Source organism: Ailuropoda melanoleuca, chromosome 5, assembly GCF_002007445.2.
Source record: "Ailuropoda melanoleuca isolate Jingjing chromosome 5, ASM200744v2, whole genome shotgun sequence".
Taxonomy (NCBI): domain Eukaryota; kingdom Metazoa; phylum Chordata; class Mammalia; order Carnivora; family Ursidae; genus Ailuropoda; species Ailuropoda melanoleuca.
In genome coordinates, this window is record NC_048222.1 from 47,876,739 (window position 1) to 47,894,163 (window position 17,425).

General features: G+C 37.1%; 1 protein-coding gene and 1 long non-coding RNA gene across 2 annotated transcripts in view; one reads left to right on the forward strand and one right to left on the reverse strand.

The window, feature by feature from the left end:
* Nucleotides 1-160: 160 nt before the first annotated feature.
* Nucleotides 161-9,384, forward strand: LOC117802362. Its single transcript, XR_004625609.1, has 3 exons — nt 161-348; nt 1,526-1,647; nt 9,317-9,384. It is a non-coding gene; the product is annotated as an uncharacterized LOC117802362 (long non-coding RNA).
* Nucleotides 9,385-10,495: 1,111 nt separating this feature from the next.
* RNF111 (ring finger protein 111) overlaps nt 10,496-17,425 on the reverse strand; it is an 85,746-nt gene continuing 78,816 nt past the window's right edge. Inside the window, 4 exon segments of the mRNA XM_034660909.1 lie at nt 10,496-12,143; nt 14,671-14,774; nt 15,866-15,961; nt 16,764-16,856. Coding sequence (XP_034516800.1) covers nt 12,026-12,143; nt 14,671-14,774; nt 15,866-15,961; nt 16,764-16,856 — 411 coding nt within the window. The 3' untranslated portion in view covers nt 10,496-12,025.

Genomic DNA, 17,425 nt, shown 5'->3' on the forward strand with positions numbered 1-17,425 from the left:
TTTCTTTTTTTTCTTTTCTTTCTTTTCTTTTCTTTTCTTTTCTTTTCTTTTCTTTTCTTTTCTTTTCTTTTCTTTTCTTTTTTTCTTTTTTTTTAAATCTCGGCCTCTAAGATCAACAAAAATGAAATGTTCTCACTGAGGACTCAGACGTAGGACGCCTTCTCTGAATTTTGAGTAGGTCTCACCTAAGAATGTCTCTCTACGTTTCTACTAGCTGGGCGGAAGTTGGCTGTAAGAAACACCTTGGAAATGCCATTTCTGACCTTTATTCCTCTTCCGGAAATTTCGAGTTGGAGTCTAGGTTGGGCTGGCCTGAGTGGGGAAGTAGACACCCCTAAGCGGTTCAAGGTCAGTACTGTTAGGTGGTTGAGACTCAAACGTGTGGTAAAGGAGTGGGAATTGTGGCATTTACTCAAAAGCTAAGACTCCCAGGGAGAGGAAAATAAAAAGGTAAATGTGGTTTGTGTGGTTCGTCATTCATGTAAGCTCTCCGTTGTATGACCGGCACCTAGCGCATTCTTCGGTATGCATTGTGGTCGGTGTTCAAGAAATATTCGTCGGGGGCGCCTGGGTGGCACAGAGGTTGAGCGTCTGTCTTCGGATCAGGGCGTGATCCCGGCGTTGAGGGATGGAGTCCCCCATCAGGCTCCTCCGCTGTGAGCCTGCTTCTTCCTCTCCCACTCCCCCTGCTTGTGTTCCCTCTCTCGCTGGCTGTCTCTGTCTCTGTCGAATGAATGAATAAATAAATAAAATCTTTAAAGAAAAAAAAAGAAATATTCGTCGAATAAATGACCCTATGACGTGTAGCAGATCCAGCCTTGGGCAGAAGGGTGGAAAAAAGGAAAGGAAAAAGGGAGAGGAAAGGTCCAACGCCCACGGTAGAGGTAGTGGAATTACAACTGATAGTAGCCTCCGTCTAAGAATTTGAGCAAGCTTTCTGTTTTACCACTTTTTACTACTGTTACCGGGGTACCAATGAGGCTTGAATGAAGTTAAGTAATCTGGATTAAATTCTGCCCTTGCCCTTGCATCTGACGTTTCTAAACCAGTTTCCTCTTCTGTAAAACCGGAATAATTGCAGCTGCTATGTGGCATGGAAAGATGTTAGTGTATCCATTGACTGATTACTGAATATTAGGTATCCAGTGAAAAAGGCTTAAGAAGGAAAAATAGATGTTTAGTGCACTGAAGTTGTGAGTAAAATTATATTTTTACTTGTTATAATATTGTGATATCAAAAGCTAGAACTATGAAAGTAACAATCCTCACCCACTCACAGGGCTTTGTAAACAGGAATGATGTGAATGCCAGAGTGCTTTTATTAACTGACTTAACATTGTCAACATTGAATAATTTAATCCATATTAGATTGTATTTTCATTAAAAATTGAAATATTTCTTTTATATCCTTCACTGCAACTAACTTGGAACTTCACAAATAAACTTTTTGATTCAGCCTTTTGTTTAATGCCTTGTAGTCCATATATTTTTTTTCTTTTTCTTTTCTTTTCTTTTTTTTTTTAAGCAATCTCTGCACCCAATGTGAGGCTTGAACTCAGGACCTGGAGATCAAGAGTCACAAGCTGTACTGACTGAGCCAGCTAGGCCCCCTAGTTCTCCTATATTTCCTGTTCCCTCCTGTCTCAGGTAACATTTATTGATCACAGTTCCTATATACTAATTTACATAAACTTTCTTGTTGAATCCACATAACAATCTTTATAAAGTAGGTAGTATTATCCCAAATGTTTTGTCATTTTTTTATTGAGGTGTAATTGACATATAACATTAGTTTCAGGTATACAACATGATTAGATATTTGTATATATTGCAAAATGATCACCACAATAAGTCCTGTGGTCTTAACATCCCTCATGTATTATCCCAACTTGACAGATGAAGAAACTAGGGTTCCGAACTATTAAACGTCTTGGCTGCAATCATAGTGCTTCTGAGTTTCAAAGCTAGGATTCATACTCTAGTCTGATTCCAAAGCCTGTGATCTTTCCACTATATTTACCATTGTCATTCTATTTATATTTGGTAGAAAGACTGGGAAAACTTTGAAACAGTCATTGAAGGAAATCAAATATTAAATTAACCAAAAATAAATTTCTTAAAGGCCAATGGCCCTTTACAGTATGGTAAAAGTCCACATAATCAATTCATTTCAATTTCTTGGTCAAGTACTGCTTTGAAAAGGTGTACATATAAACTCCAGTGGATATAGGGTGAAGGGAGATGTTTGCAGACAGAGGGAGCACCCCGAGCAAAAGCACGGACCACCGGTACTGAACTGGCATGACTGGAGACAAGGTGAATGGCTTGGCTTGGCAGGAGGTATTGGGCTTCAAGGTAGCTGTTGCCTAGTGTATTCCAACACCATGAAAGGGAGTCAGAGACAGACAGAGGTTCTGAGATTCTCACACAAATGTTTAGGTCCTGGAATGCCAGATGGGAACTCTTCTTTTCTGACGCCAAAATCCCCCAGTTTGGGATAGGGGCTTGCAGTCTTGGCTAACAGGACTGTTGCAAACGGTCAAAGATTTGCTTGCTGTTTGTCAGACCCTCCTCACTTCCAGTTTCTTATTCAGGTACATACACACCTTTTCTCCTGGCCTTGGGATTCTTTTTCTCAGATTTCCAGGACCTTCCCCCATTGGGAGTACTTCACGGATAGCCACTGTTGCAGAACTCAAGAACTTCAAGCAGCAAAAATTGCCCTGGGTCAGTTCAGGGCTGGAAACCTAACAGCCCTTCTAGAAGTCCCAAAGGCAGGCCACTAGGACCATCTGAAGCTTAACCCAGGGGCTACTTAATTTGAACAAATGCACTAGAATGTAAGCTCCATGGGGGCAGGGGTATTGGTTTTGTGCACCATTCTATCTCTAGTGCCTAGAATAAATAAAGGGCTTATTTATTGTTGAATATTTATTAGGACTCATTTGGGTTACCTGCTAGTATATAAGACAAGACCAAAAGCTCAGCTCATGTTCATGGTTTCTACATCCTTGAAGAATGCTTTTCTACTTCTGTCCTTTGTGAGTTTCAGCTGCCATTATTCCAGACCATAGGGCATGAAGGGCCCAGTTTAATTTACATATCATCACAATATACATAATATATAATTTATATATCTGTGAATGAGGTAATCGACAAATTACAATTTTCACCAGATTTTTATCAGAACCCAGCGATCCTCCTAATAATATACTACCATGTTCTCTCCCTCAGTTGCACTTATCCCATTTCTCTTACCCACCCCCATCCATTTCTGCCTACCTTTCTGATTTTTTTCTCTCAACTAGCTAGAAGACAAAATATATTTGCTATATTAACATTAAAATGTCACTTTTTGCAAGGCACTGCAGGGAACAAAGAAGAATAAAGTATGAACCATGCCCTCAAGTTCAAAACAATGAGGGGAAGACATATAGGAACATAATTATTATAAGAGGCACAACTTATAAAAGACTGAGCACAAAGGAGAAGACTAATTCTGGGTAGATGAAGGAAGGCTTACTAAAAAGGAAACATTTGAGCTGAGCTTTGAAGAAAGGGTTAGAATTTAGCAGGTGGGGATGGCAAAGGTGTTCAAGAAGTGGGAGCAATGGGAAGAAATTTGTGGAAAAACAGGAAGTAGTCTGACGCATTTGGATCATAGAAATGTTAAAGATAAAGCTACAAAAGATCCAGAAGACAAGAAATCATGGAATGTTTCCAAGAAGGATAATGACTTGGTCAAGCTTTGTTTTAAAAAGCTGACCCACTGGGCAGCATGAAGACTGGATTGTAGTGGATTGGAGAGCTAAAGTTTTCCCAGGTGAGATGTCACAAAAATTTGACTTGGATGACTGTGAAAAATGAAAAATAGAAACAGGTATGAGAGGCAATTTTGGAAGAATGAAAGAACCTTGGCAAATAACTGAACATGGGTGACGGATAATAATTGTAATGAATGTGAAAGTTTTGAGTAGTTACGTTAAAATTTTCTCTCAAGAGTTATGCAAACCAAGTTTAACATAAAAATAGTACCTTCCATTTCTAATTTCCTTGGGAGAGGGAAGGGTGGGTCAGTCACCTTTCTTACAAAAAGAAAGCCTTTTCCTCTGCGTTGCTTGCATCATCTTGACATCTTTCACCTTAACCAATAGGTCAACATTATCTATCCCATGTAGGTAACCAGATAACCTATTACTGGCTGAACAGGGTGTATGAGTATGTCCCAGTCTAGGGCCTGTAAACTTGCTCAGAAGCAAGACGACCCAGAGAGGTAGAAACAAACACCTCCACTCAAACTGATTCTTTAAAATCTGGACCTCAAGCTTGTGAATTATCCAAGTTTGTTGTTGTTGTTTTTAAAATTTATTGATTTGAGAGAGTGAGAGAGAGTGTGCATGCATACAGGGGAGAACCAGAGGGAAAGGAAGAGAATCTCAAGCAGACTCCCCACTGAGCATGGAGCCTGATGCGATGGGGGAGGGTAGGGCTCGATCCCACGACCCTGAGATCATGACCTGAACTGAAACCAAGAGTCAGTCACCCAACTGACTGAGCCAACCAGACACACCCTTTGTTTTTAAATAAACTTAATGCCTTCTATAAGCAAGGCATTGTGCATACTACTTAGATGGGGGAAAAGGCATGAAAACTGGGTCTCTGCCCTCATGGTGCTTAAAATATAGAGATAAGGTAAATGAGAGAATAAAAATATAATTTACTCATCCTTAGAAAGTGAAAAGGTACAAGTTCTGTTGAGGATAATAAACGATTGACTCAAGAGCTATAAAATTATGGTGTTCAATTATTTATGCATTTCCTGTTCTCTATTACAACAGATAAATATCGTGAGGAGCTCTAATTTTTGTATCATATCCTATCAGCTTTGGTAGAATACTGAGGAGCTGCAGAATGGAGTGTCCCAGTTGGAATATCAAGCTGATTTTTCACTAACAGCCCCAATGCTGGACTAACTTGCACCTGGGAGTGTGCAGGCCTCCTTGGACACAAGAGCCAATCCCCATCTCACACAGATGACAGAGTGAAGACTGTCTCATTTCCCTTCAGTTTGTAACCCATTTCCAATTATTTTTCTTTCTTAAAGATCTTTAATCTCTACACCCAACATGCGGCTCGAACTCATAACCCCGAGATCAATAGCTGCATGCTTCACCAACTAAGCCAGCAGATGCCCCTCCAATTCATTCTTATTCCTTCTATTTGCACACCCCTCCTTTAGGAAACCTATGCTCCCTTAGAAAATACCACCATTCCAAGACCTAACACATCAACATGAGTGGATGTAATTCCATTTTAATGCTCAGATCACATCTGGAGTAATGATTATTTACAGGTATCATACTCTGAGGAACATTAATCAACTAGAAGTATCCAGAAAATGGTGACAAGAATAGCGAAGATGCTTAAGATCCAGGTTAAACAAAGTCAAGGATACTAAGGATATTTCACTTGGGGAAGACTTAAAAAATTCAAGATAGCTGTCCCTACATCTGACGAGTTAGCAGATAGGAAGACAACAGACTTACTTTTGCATTGCTCTAGAATGTAGAATAGGACCCTATGACTGAAGTTATAGGAACATCTACCAAAAAAAATAATAATAACTGTAACTTTATAAAAAAAATGTGCTTCAATAATTAGTGACCTCATCATCACTGGAAGAATATAACCAGAGGCATGAAATTGCACTAGTTAGGTGTCGAGAGAGAGTGAGAGAGTGAGAGAGAGAGAGAGAGGAGGGGAAAGAAAGGAATGGAGGGAGGGGAGAGAGAAGAGAGGGGAGGGCAGGGGAGGGGAAGCAGGTTCCCTGATGAGCAAGGAGCCTGATGGGGGGCTTGATCCCAGGACCCTGGGATCATGACCTGAGCCAAAAGCAGACACCCAGTCAACTGAGCCACCCAGGTGCCCCAAGATGTTTTGGTTTTTTTTTTTTAATTCAGGCCTTCGACTGATTGGACAGGGCCCACCCACATTAGGGAGAGCAATCTGCTTCACACAATCTACAGATATTCAAATGTTAATCTCATCTAGAATCACCCCCACAAACACACCCAAAACAATGTTTGACCAAGTGTTTGGGTACTCCATGGTGCAGTCAAGTTGACACATAAAATTAACCATCACAATAATCATCTATCAAGAATACTGAAGAAAGAGGGACACCTGGGTGGCTCAGTTGGGCACCTGTTTTTGGCTCAGGTCATGATCCCAGAGTCCTAGGATCGAATCCCACAATGGGCTCCCTGCTCAGCAGAGAGCCTACTTCTCCCTCTCCCTCTGTGGCTTCCCATGCTTGCGCTTTCTCTCTCTGTAAAAAAAAAAAAAAAAAGCTGCAGCCTTTCTAAATTACAGAAATACCTAGCTATCTCCATCCCATAGGTTTCTTTCTTTCTTTTTTTAAGATTTTACTTATTTGACAGAGAGAGCACAAGCGGGGGGAGCAACAGGCAAAGGGAGAGGAACAGACTCTCCATTGAGCAGGGAGCCCGATGCGGGACTCGATCCTAGAACCCTGGGATCATGACCTGAGCTGAAGGCAGATGCTTAACTGACTGAGTCACACAGGCGTCCCTGCATAGGTTTCTTTTACTCGAATATCAGCATAAAGAAGTTAAAGTTCTTCCACTCTTGATTCCCCTGATTATGTGTGAGAACATAACATCATTCTGCACACATGGGTTTCCCATATGCTAAACTTTGGTTTAGGAGGGAAAAAACTAGTAGTTCGTAGTAGTAATTCTAACAAAGCAGGAGGGTTCGTTTTACGTAACTGTGGTAGGTTAAAGATAGTCATAATCTTTTTGCTGCCACTTCTATTAACAGGGGTAGCTATCTCCCTTCCCCCTGAATTTGGACTAGCTCCAAGATGGCTTGTTCAATGGCTGTTGATAGGGTGAAGAGAGGTCTCTTGGCCAATAGCCAATAGGGGACCAAAGCCACCTATCAACAGCCATGTGAGTGAGCTTAGAAGCAGATCATCCAGACCAAGTAAAGGCTTCAGACGACTGAGGGCCCCAGCTATCATCTTGACTGTACCCTCATGAAAGACCCTGAGCCAGAAGCACCAAGTTAAGCTGCTTCCAAAATCTGGACCCACAGACACTGAGATGTTTGATGTTTAAGGCACTAAGTTCTAGAGTTACACATAATTATTTCACAGCAATAGATAATATAAAACTCTGGGGAGTGTGTGGCTAATAGTGACGTTCAAGGAAACCAGGTACGCCATATTCTCTGAGCAAATGCTAATAGCATGGTAGTCTAGATAGCAGTTCGATGAAAGACATTCATTCCTTTTTAAAGGCAGGTTGGGATGCAGTGGATGGGAGACTTACCACATCTCGTCCAATTCCCTTGTCCAACACTCCTCTTATGAAATCTCTTGAAAATCTAAAGAATAGAATCCCTAGGATAGCAAGTTTGGAGCATCCCATATTATGGAAGAATTTCCACATATGTAATGGGGGAAGGGCAGGCTTTGGGTCATCCTTGAACTGCCAGATTGGAAACTTGAGTGTCTTGAGTTGTGCTACCAATCACACAGGCAGTGGAAAAAGTCAAATTCTTCCTTTACAGAGCACAATGTATCAATGACAATCTGCAGAATTCTGCACTTCCCAAAGCTTTTCCCCCACATATAGATTGAATATTACCACCTAAAGCAAAAATGATTTAGAAGTTCACACTCAAGATTCAGCAGAGCCCACAATGAAAATTAGTTTCTAGTGAATCCAGTCCATTTCCTGTAGTGATGATAAAGAATTTTTTAAAAGAGACATACAATTTGTTTGGGCTAATCAAAAGCATCTCTTAGAAACCCATACCTTCCATATGCTCTCAGTGGTAACTATTGGCCTAAAAATAAGCCTAGAAGCAGCTCTCAGTGGTATGTACTTAGTTAACCTTAACAGGCACCAGGTCCCTGCATAGCACAATTTGGTGAGCAAAAAATTAGGGGAAAATGAGAAATTCTAGTTAATTTCTCCTTAAAAGTTTCCTTTAGATCAGAGAGGATGAATGGTTTCCTACCCTTTGCCAATTCTGATCCAGTGGCAATGGGTGCCTAAAATACAGCATTGGATGGTATTGATGGGCAAGTAACTATGCCCCTGTTCTGACTGAAATGCAAGGGAAGAAGGCAAATGTGCTGGGAATCCTCCATCCCCCTACTAGAAGAAAAATTCCAACCCATCAAAGAAGGGCTGAAGAGGAGTGTTCTTTCTTACCTAGTAATTATCTTCTTGGATCCTAGAAGAGAAAAGTTAGTGACAAATATCATCTATGGTTCAGCACCATGCTATGCTACCATTTGTTATCAAGGGCAAGGGTAGCTGTTTGGGTGGTGGGGTGGAATGCAGTGAGCACTGGGAGAACTTCTTTTTTTTTTTTTTTGACAATTTTATGCAGGAACCGCCAAAGTTTTAGTGTTTAATATTTAACAGCACGACTGTACTACATGCAAAGCTCTTTGCACTTGTTACCTCCTTTAATTCTAGTAACAACCCATTCTGTCTTATAGATGAGACAGATGAAGCTCAGAAAGCTTAAGTTGTTCAAAGCTGCACAATTCAAAGCCCTTGTCTGACACCAAAACCTATATTCTTTCCACAACTACAGGAATCATTTGTGTGGCCTGTGAATTTGTACAGAATACACAGGGCAGAGAGGGATAGTGCCCAGTAGGTCCAACCACAAAATAGGTAATGTTTATTTCTCTTAGTAAGAAATAGTTTTGGGGCGCCTGGGTGGCTCAGTCGGTAATCGTCCAGCTCTCGATCTCAGCTCAGGTCTTGATCTCAGGGTCATGAGTTCAAGCCCCCCACTGGGCTCCATGCCCAGCATGGAGCCTATTTCCAGAAAAAAAATTAAAAAAGAATGAATGAATAAAGAAAAAAAAATAGTTGTTTTGGACATATAGTTGACCTCGGAACCATATGGGGGAGTTAGGGGCACCAACCACACAGTGGAAAATCCATGTGTAACTTTTCACTCCACCAAAACTTAATTATAAAAAAGAACGTAAGGAAAATACATTTACTATACTCTACTTATTGAAAAAAGTCCATGTGTAACTGGACCCGTGCAGTTCAAACCCATGTTGTTCAAGGGTCAACTGTAATTCTTAATTCAAGAAGATGATTGAGTCATTAACTGAGAGAAGATATTTCAACCTTGACATATCTAATATTGTGATACATTAAGTCTTTCTTTTTTTTAAGACTTTAAGTAATCTCTATACCCAAGGCAGGGCTCAAACTTAGAACCCCAAGATGAAGAGTCACATCTCTACCAACAGGGCCAGCCAGGTGCCCCATGAAGTCTTGAAGAACTAAGAAACTCTGTGTTTCCAGAGGAGTTGGAAGGTAAGTTCGAAATCAGGTTGTATTTGCCACAGAATTAAAGTATTCCCATTTATGAAAAACTAATAGTAAAATGTCCAGAGTCTGTTTAGTGTTACAAATACTTTTTGAAAGACTTTTCTGTATGTCAAATTGTTATGGTTCAAATGATGAAGCGTGTTAGCAGCTAAAATAAAGTCACCAGAGTAAGAAAAATGTTTCAAATATCAGTTTATCACTTGCATATTAACAACAATAAAAATAAGGATTTTCTGACAAAAGAATTTTAGCTCTAAAGTATTTGGACAGCTGTCACTGAAATTTTCATTTTGACATAAGATGCAACAGGATATGGAAGACACAAAAACAAAGCAAAAGTTAAAATATTAAAAATTATTATCTTCTGTACTTGGTTCATTACTAATCACATTTTCTGTAACTAATTGCAGTTGCTTACTAAGCTCCTGCATTAACAATCCAGGTTTATGCCACATATTTGTATTAAATAAATTTTAAAGAAATAAGGCTTTATCTACATAAAAAAATCAGTAGCAATTATGAAACAGGTCAACAGGTAGTCATGCATCTAAATCTTGATGTAATATTAAAAAATAGAGAAATCTATCTGTTCTTCTTGTGTTTTGGGGAACATCAAGAGGACTCCATTGTATAGAGTTCTCCCCATATATACTTCTTCCACCCTTGACAGGGACCCTGGTTTTTCCAGTGCAAAGTCCTACATCCATCACAGGCTACTTGAAGACAGGCTACTTGCTCCTTTCCTAGTAAGATGGTAGGCATGGACCATGGTCACTCTTTCTGTCTCCCTCCTCTGCCCTTCTACAACTATAGCCTAATCAAGTATTCTTTTTAAAAAATGTTATTTTACATCCAAATTTCTTAACCATAGTCCATCCTCCATCTCTACACATAACTATGTTGAAGCATGTTGATACTGACAATTACTATAGTGTTACATTTACTAATACAAAAAAAAAAAAAAAAAACCCAAGTAGCCATAACTGAATGAATATGAAAATTATGCAAATGTCAACTTGAGTGAGATCACTATGTTTGAATTTCAGGATGTTTAATATAAACGGTTTTATAAAATTAATTATGAAACACAAAGACAATAGAAATATAAGTTATTTATTAATCAATCCACTTACAAAGCAGGTGGCTTAATGCAAGCTTATTGACATCTTCACATATGATCCATGGGAACATGTCTTCCACATACAGACAGTGACGTTACTGACTGATGCATTTGCAATCTGGGGCATATTAAGCATATTTAGACAAATAAAATTAGGCTATCCTGTATATGAAATTTTCTTGATAATATGCATCCTGAAGTGGATTAAAACTTTCTCCAAAGGAGAAATGTTAGTATGTTAACTTAACTTTATATTCTATATTATGCAGTAAATCTTAACTATAGAAATTAAAAATTTTAAATCAGTGATCGACTCTTGGTAATGTATGAAGTGGGAGTCTAAAACCAGAGCAACAGTAGGTTGACAGTATAATTTGTGCCTCACAGTATCTGCAGATTTACTGTTTTCAAGTTTAAAGAGAAATAAAACAAGAGACATGTAGATTCAGCTGACTTTATTTATCTTTAAACTAATAAAATCCCTTAAAAGTGATCCTGGGACCGTTAGAAGTTCTATGAATGCAGAGATACCTGCCAATGACTGCAATTCTAAATCCTGACTGAATGTGTTTATTACAAAATCAATGTTAAGCAGATATCCTTACTATACGTGCTTAGCAGAAGACTGAACAAAATTCTACATGTCTTCTTCAATTTCCCTAAAATTTTGTTAAATCTGCAAGTATGTACAATCCAGCTAATTGAAATTAGTATTTAGTGTTCATCAGAGCTGTTTCACAGCAGCAAAAACTGACTCAGGGAAATAAAGTTCTAAACGATGTAGGAAAAAGATAAATATGATCAGAACAGCAGTCTAAATGTATGATATCAATATTCAACTCTATCTGCATTGTGCTGAAAGGAAAAGGATACACCAAGAAAATTTCTATTGATCACTCTGGTGATATGAATACCACCTGCATCTGATTGAATATGGTTTGTATTTTGTTCCCAGTTATTAAGGATGGTGTTTAACTCAGAACTCCATATTGTAAATATACAGCAGCCATTTTGTCCTAATTAAGGAATGTCTTAATACACAATATTATCATTTTCTAGAGGATCTTTATACATTAAACTAAAGTACATGATTGATTAAATTAAAGGTTAGTAATGGATAAAAAAATTCATAATTCTCAAGACCTGGTACTATGTAAAAAACAAAAAGACCACAAAATTCTACTTACTAAAGCAGCTAATCTTGCCTGCAAGTTTAGGGTCACAAGCCCATAATATGTGCAAAGAAATGCAATACAAGGAACCATGCAAAAATACAGTAAAATGATACAGGAAAAATGTCAAATCTAGAAAAAAAAGCTTTTATAAATACATCAAACTCAACTGTATACATCAACTGTAGGTCTAGCATTAGTTGTACCATATAGCAGAGCCGCACTCTTAAGTTCAAGGCTTCCAAATCTGCGCAGGTAAGTCACGCCATCTTTGGTTGACTGCAGTACCAGGAGGATGGGAATGAGAGGGAGGGCAAGAGTTCTGAAACATGGTGTCAACTTTCACTTGGCAGCTGGGCCTCAATGTCCACTCTGCATATGGGGCACTTCTTATTGGTAATCAACCACTGGTCAACACACACTTGGTGGAAAAGGTGCATACAGGGAAGGCGTCTATTACAGGCAAACAAAACAAAAAGCAAAAATTGCAGAAGTGAATTTCATGACAACTGCATGTGGCATTTACTTTTAAATAAATGATAACATGCAATAATTCAGCAGTGTTTTGAAGTTACTAGGCGTCTTTCCCTTCTTTAAAAAAACAAAACAAACAAACCATATACCCAATCTCTCTAACGAGTTACACCTATATTAAATTTCTACTTTGGGCAATATAATGTGTAAATGACCACGATAATTAACTGTCACAGCTATGGAACCAAATTACATAAAATCGTAAGAATTTTAAGAATGACAATTATGCTGGCAATTATTCCAGTTTGGTTTCTATACCTGAGCTGCCAATGCAATGAGGTTGACGGTATGTTCCCTGTAACATAATACTGCAAATATATTTTTAATATCAAATCACTGCATTTATTCAGCATTTAAAAATGTATTTCATTTAATTCTCAAAAACATTAGCATTCATGTTACAGTAAATATATTAATTAAGGAATGTCTTAATATGCAATATTATTTTTTATCTAGAGGATTTTTATACATTAAACTTGAGTACATGACTGATTAAAGGTTAATAATATTGTTTTCAATAATATTGTTATATCCACTTAATATCATGCTACTCTTTTAAAGGTGGGTTAATCCCTTTTGGAATATATTTGTATTATCAAACCATGTTGTAATACAATGAAATAAATACAATGTTATAGGTCTATTAGATCTCAAAAAAAAAATTAAGGGAAAAAATAAAAGTAGGTTAAAAGAAGATGTTTACTTCACTATACTACCCTAGGCTATCAATTAGAAATTGAGAAATAATGTTTCCAGGAAATACATGATAATATTAAATCTAAATGAGCAGTGAGATAAAAAGTCACTGATTAAAGTGCCTAGTTCTACTTCCATCCGCTGTTAAGAACTGTCATACACTTTCAGACTTCCTAATATTTTATAAAATCAGTAGCTAAAAAGAGGTGTTCCAATTACTGTGTGAACAAGATTGTCAATGCTGTAAAAATAATTACCTTCCATATTTATAAACCTTCTTTGGAAATACAGTGTTCTGAAATAGCCTTGGGGCACCTGGGTCGCTCAGATGGTTAAGCATCTGCCTTCAGCTCAGATCATGATCCCAGGGTCCTGGGGGATCTGCCTGCATTGGGCTCCCTGCTCAGCGAGGAGTCTGCTTCTCCCTATCCCTCTCTCCCCCGCTCGTGTGCTCACACTTTCTCTCTCAAACAAATAAAATCTTAAAACGTTTTTGAAATAGCCTTTTATGTGGTACGGTAGCCAATTGTGCATAATTTTTCTCTCTCTCAGCCAACTGAATATGAAAAAGTTATCCTTACATGTTAGGGCAACAAAATCATCATGTGGTTCTGTTATATATGTTATAGAACTTGTTTCTACACATATTATCTTACATTAGAAAAGATAATAAAAATAAAACAATTACTTAACAGATTATAAAAAGAAAATGCCTGCGGCGCCTGGGTGGCTCAGTAGGTTAAGCATCTGACTCCTGATTGTGGCTCAGGTCATGATCTCAGGCTCTATGGGAATGAGCCCTATGGTGGGCTTCCTGCTGGGTGTGCAGTTTGCTTGAGATTCTCTCTCCCCCTCTCCCTGTGCCCCTCCCCTCACTCACTCACTCTTAAAAGAAGAAAGAAAAAAGAAAAGAAAAGAAAAGAAAAGAAAAGAAAAGAAAGAAGGAAGGAAGGAAGGAAGGAAGGAAGGAAGGAAGGAAAGAAAGAAAAGAAAAGAAAGAAAGAAAGAAAGAAAGAAAGAANAAAAGAAGAAAGAAAAAAGAAAAGAAAAGAAAAGAAAAGAAAAGAAAAGAAAAGAAAAGAAAAGAAAAGAAAGAAGGAAGGAAGGAAGGAAGGAAGGAAGGAAGGAAGGAAGGAAAGAAAAGAAAAGAAAGAAAGAAAGAAAGAAAGAAAGAAAGAAAGAAAGAAAGAAAGAAAGAAAGAAAGAAAAGGAGAAAGAAAAAGAGAAAGAAAAAGAAAAAAAGAAGAAAAAAGAAAAAGCCTAAAATTAACGGTGGGTAGCATAGTAACATTTCTAAATCACAAAACTGCAAGAAGAGAAGAGTCTTATAAGCTGAGAATTTCAGGACAAAACTAATTTATAAAAGATACTGTAAGACAAATTGCATGGAGCTAATGAGGACTGCCCTCTTTAAGCTTTGAATACATTAATATAACTGTCTTAGGCTGTGAAGCCTCCAAATTCTCCTTTCTGAAAGATGTATAGAAAATAATTTGATCATGAAATTTCCCTGGTCAAATCTTGGTCTACCCCTAAAATAGGCATCTATTTTCCACTACCAACCCCTCTGCTGGTAATACAAAGACTCATCCTTCTATTCTTCCTCTCACTGTAAAAAGGCAATTCTACATGTCAGATATTGGTAACAGGTAATGCCAGGAATAATCTTTATTTGGTTTCTAGTCTACTTTGAAATAAAATTTCTTGTACAGTTTTGACAACAGATTTTAGATAATTAATGTCTAGTTACCTCACATCTTCACCTTCCTCTAAAATAGACAAACAGATAGTACATTTTTCCTCTGTGTCTTCCTCAGTCCCTTCTTCCCCATCTTGTTTGCAGTGCAGTTTCCTCTGTGAGAACCAATCAGTTGTTACCTTATTAGTAGAGATGACATTATTGAACAACTGAGTAAAGTCTGTGTTTATTTGAAAAACAAAAACAAAACAAAACAAAACATTCACACCCACATTTCCCAGGTACAGCTGTCATGAATTCATGGATGAATTAAGTGACTACCACCAACTGTTCTTTTAAGACCCTTAAATAGCATTAAAAGCATAATCAAATGTAACAGAAATTCATTACTTTCTATTATTTTTAATCCACAATTAGGATGATGCACAATATAAACTCTATTTTTGTCCCATCATGAGTATAGCTACATGAATTTTATTTTACTAATGAGTATTTCAAATAATACCCAAATAAATTAATGCTAATTATAGTCATTAGCTTAGTTGAAAGGACTTAAATAGAAGACATTTAGGACTTAGATAGTTGAAAGGACCTAAATCACTAATATTCTTACAAAACAGATAAAACAATACAAGGAACAGTAATTTTCATACTTTATTGTTCTCTGTGTAGCAGAGGACATTGTCGTTTGTTGAAAGAAACTTATTTAACACGTCTGCTCCTTAACTTCTAGATACACTACTACATAAGGAATTGAGGATAGAATGTAAGAAATGTAAATCAATTAAATGTCCAAATAAATGGCTAGTTAAATTATGGTACTACCATATGATGAAATTTTGTATATGCTGTTAAATAGAATATGGGTGACCTGTGAGTGAGGAAAGAGGAGGAAAAGAAAATGTGCAAAACTGTGTGCATATCATCCCCTTTGTGTTACTTTTGAAAGGGAAAGAAAAAATCCATACACATGCACATTACTGTAAATGCATAAAAATATCTGGACGATTACCTAAGAAAGCCTTAACTATGATTTTTCTTCTGGGAAGGAAGACTGGGGTCGGCAGGGTAAGAAACTTCAAATATGTATTTTTAGACTGTCAATTATTAAAAAAAAATACATATGTGTTGTTTTAGTAATAAATAATGTAGTTGCTAGACTCCACAATCTCAAAAAAGGTCCATAATATTAAATTTTATGCACTTCAACAATAATATATAGACATTTTATAGGATAAATTCTTACCTTTTTGTACTTATGTGGATATGTACATCTTTCAATTGTCCCCTGGGATGCACCACGATTCACATTTCCTAATCTTTCTTCCAAATGAATCAGTTCCTGAAGGTAAAGAATAATTAGTATCAAAAGCCAGGATGATTATTTCTTGAACAGCACTGTTAATATTGTAAAAGCAATAAAGTTCCATATTTATAAACCTGCAATGTAAATACAAAAGCCATATATGGTAAGGCAAATGTTTATAATTATTTTCTCAGCCAATGTAGTAGTATGGCAAAGTTATCCTTACAGATTAGGACACCACATTACTACATGGTACTATAAAAGTCAGTTAGTATGTATGCATGGAGAAGATGAAATCATTGAGCAAAATAGGGAAACAAATCAAAGGATAGTTCAAAGTCCCTCTGACTCCAACTTCCAAACTGACATGAAGAAAAAAACAAAACTTCAAATCATATTCAAATGATTTGTTCTTCCTGAAAATTCAAAAAGGATAGTTAGCTACGAACTTAGGTTACTTAGGTTTCTTTTGTCCAGTAATGTTTCTCTAAAAATAAGCTTAGGCAAAAGCAGTTGAGATTTCCCCCCCACATTTAATGGTATAGTTCTTTCTCTGGTATTTATATTGAGCTCATAAACTGCTATATTCTTTTATATTACATGTTTTCATTTACTCATCTTTAACTATGTGGATAACTCTGATACTAAGATTAATATTGCTTATTAAATCTTTCTGTGATAACCCCCAGAAGCAGTATCAAAAATTCAGACATTGTGCTGCCTTCTGATCCCCAGCCAGTGCAGCAATCCAACTCAACTATGAATACTAATAATACATATATTCTCTCTCTACATTAAAGATACTGTGACAAATATGTTCATTAATTGCATTACACACCTCAAAATTGCCCCTGAAAGGACCTCTGAATGATGTTCCATCCAATCCTGATGAAATGTAACGAATATGAGGATAGCCTGCCATGTCAGGAACCTATTTTAATAGAAGACATAGGCTAAATCAAGTAAGAGTAGGCTCAAGTTTTAACACACTAAATAATTGAGACACTCCATTCTCTCCATTCAGCTACTCACAAAATTCAACTTCAATAAGTACACATGACTCCAAGTAAGCACTCTGTAAAAGGGTTAGGTTCCTCTTCAAATATAAACTCTTAAAATAACTATTAAAATACAAGAAGAAAAAAAAAAAAGCTTTTCCATGAGATAACAGGTTTCTTCTACTTGATTTATTTTGCACAAAGAATCCTAAATAGAAAATACCCAAAGTTAATATTGATGCTCTTGGCAGGCTAAACATATAAAGTGCAAAATTTTCCTAAGATTTTGTCAGTTTCAGAGAACTTTATTAAACCATATTATGAAATAAAAATGAACAAAATTTTCCAACAAAATTTATTCCCCTTCCTCTAACTTCCTAATAGCCAAAGGTACTCTGGTTCCTTTTTTTGTTTGGTTCTGTTAGTGAAAGTTTTAATACTGTTTTCTAATTTTTTGTTAGGCATACTCAATCCTTATTATTCATGAACTTGCCTACTTGAT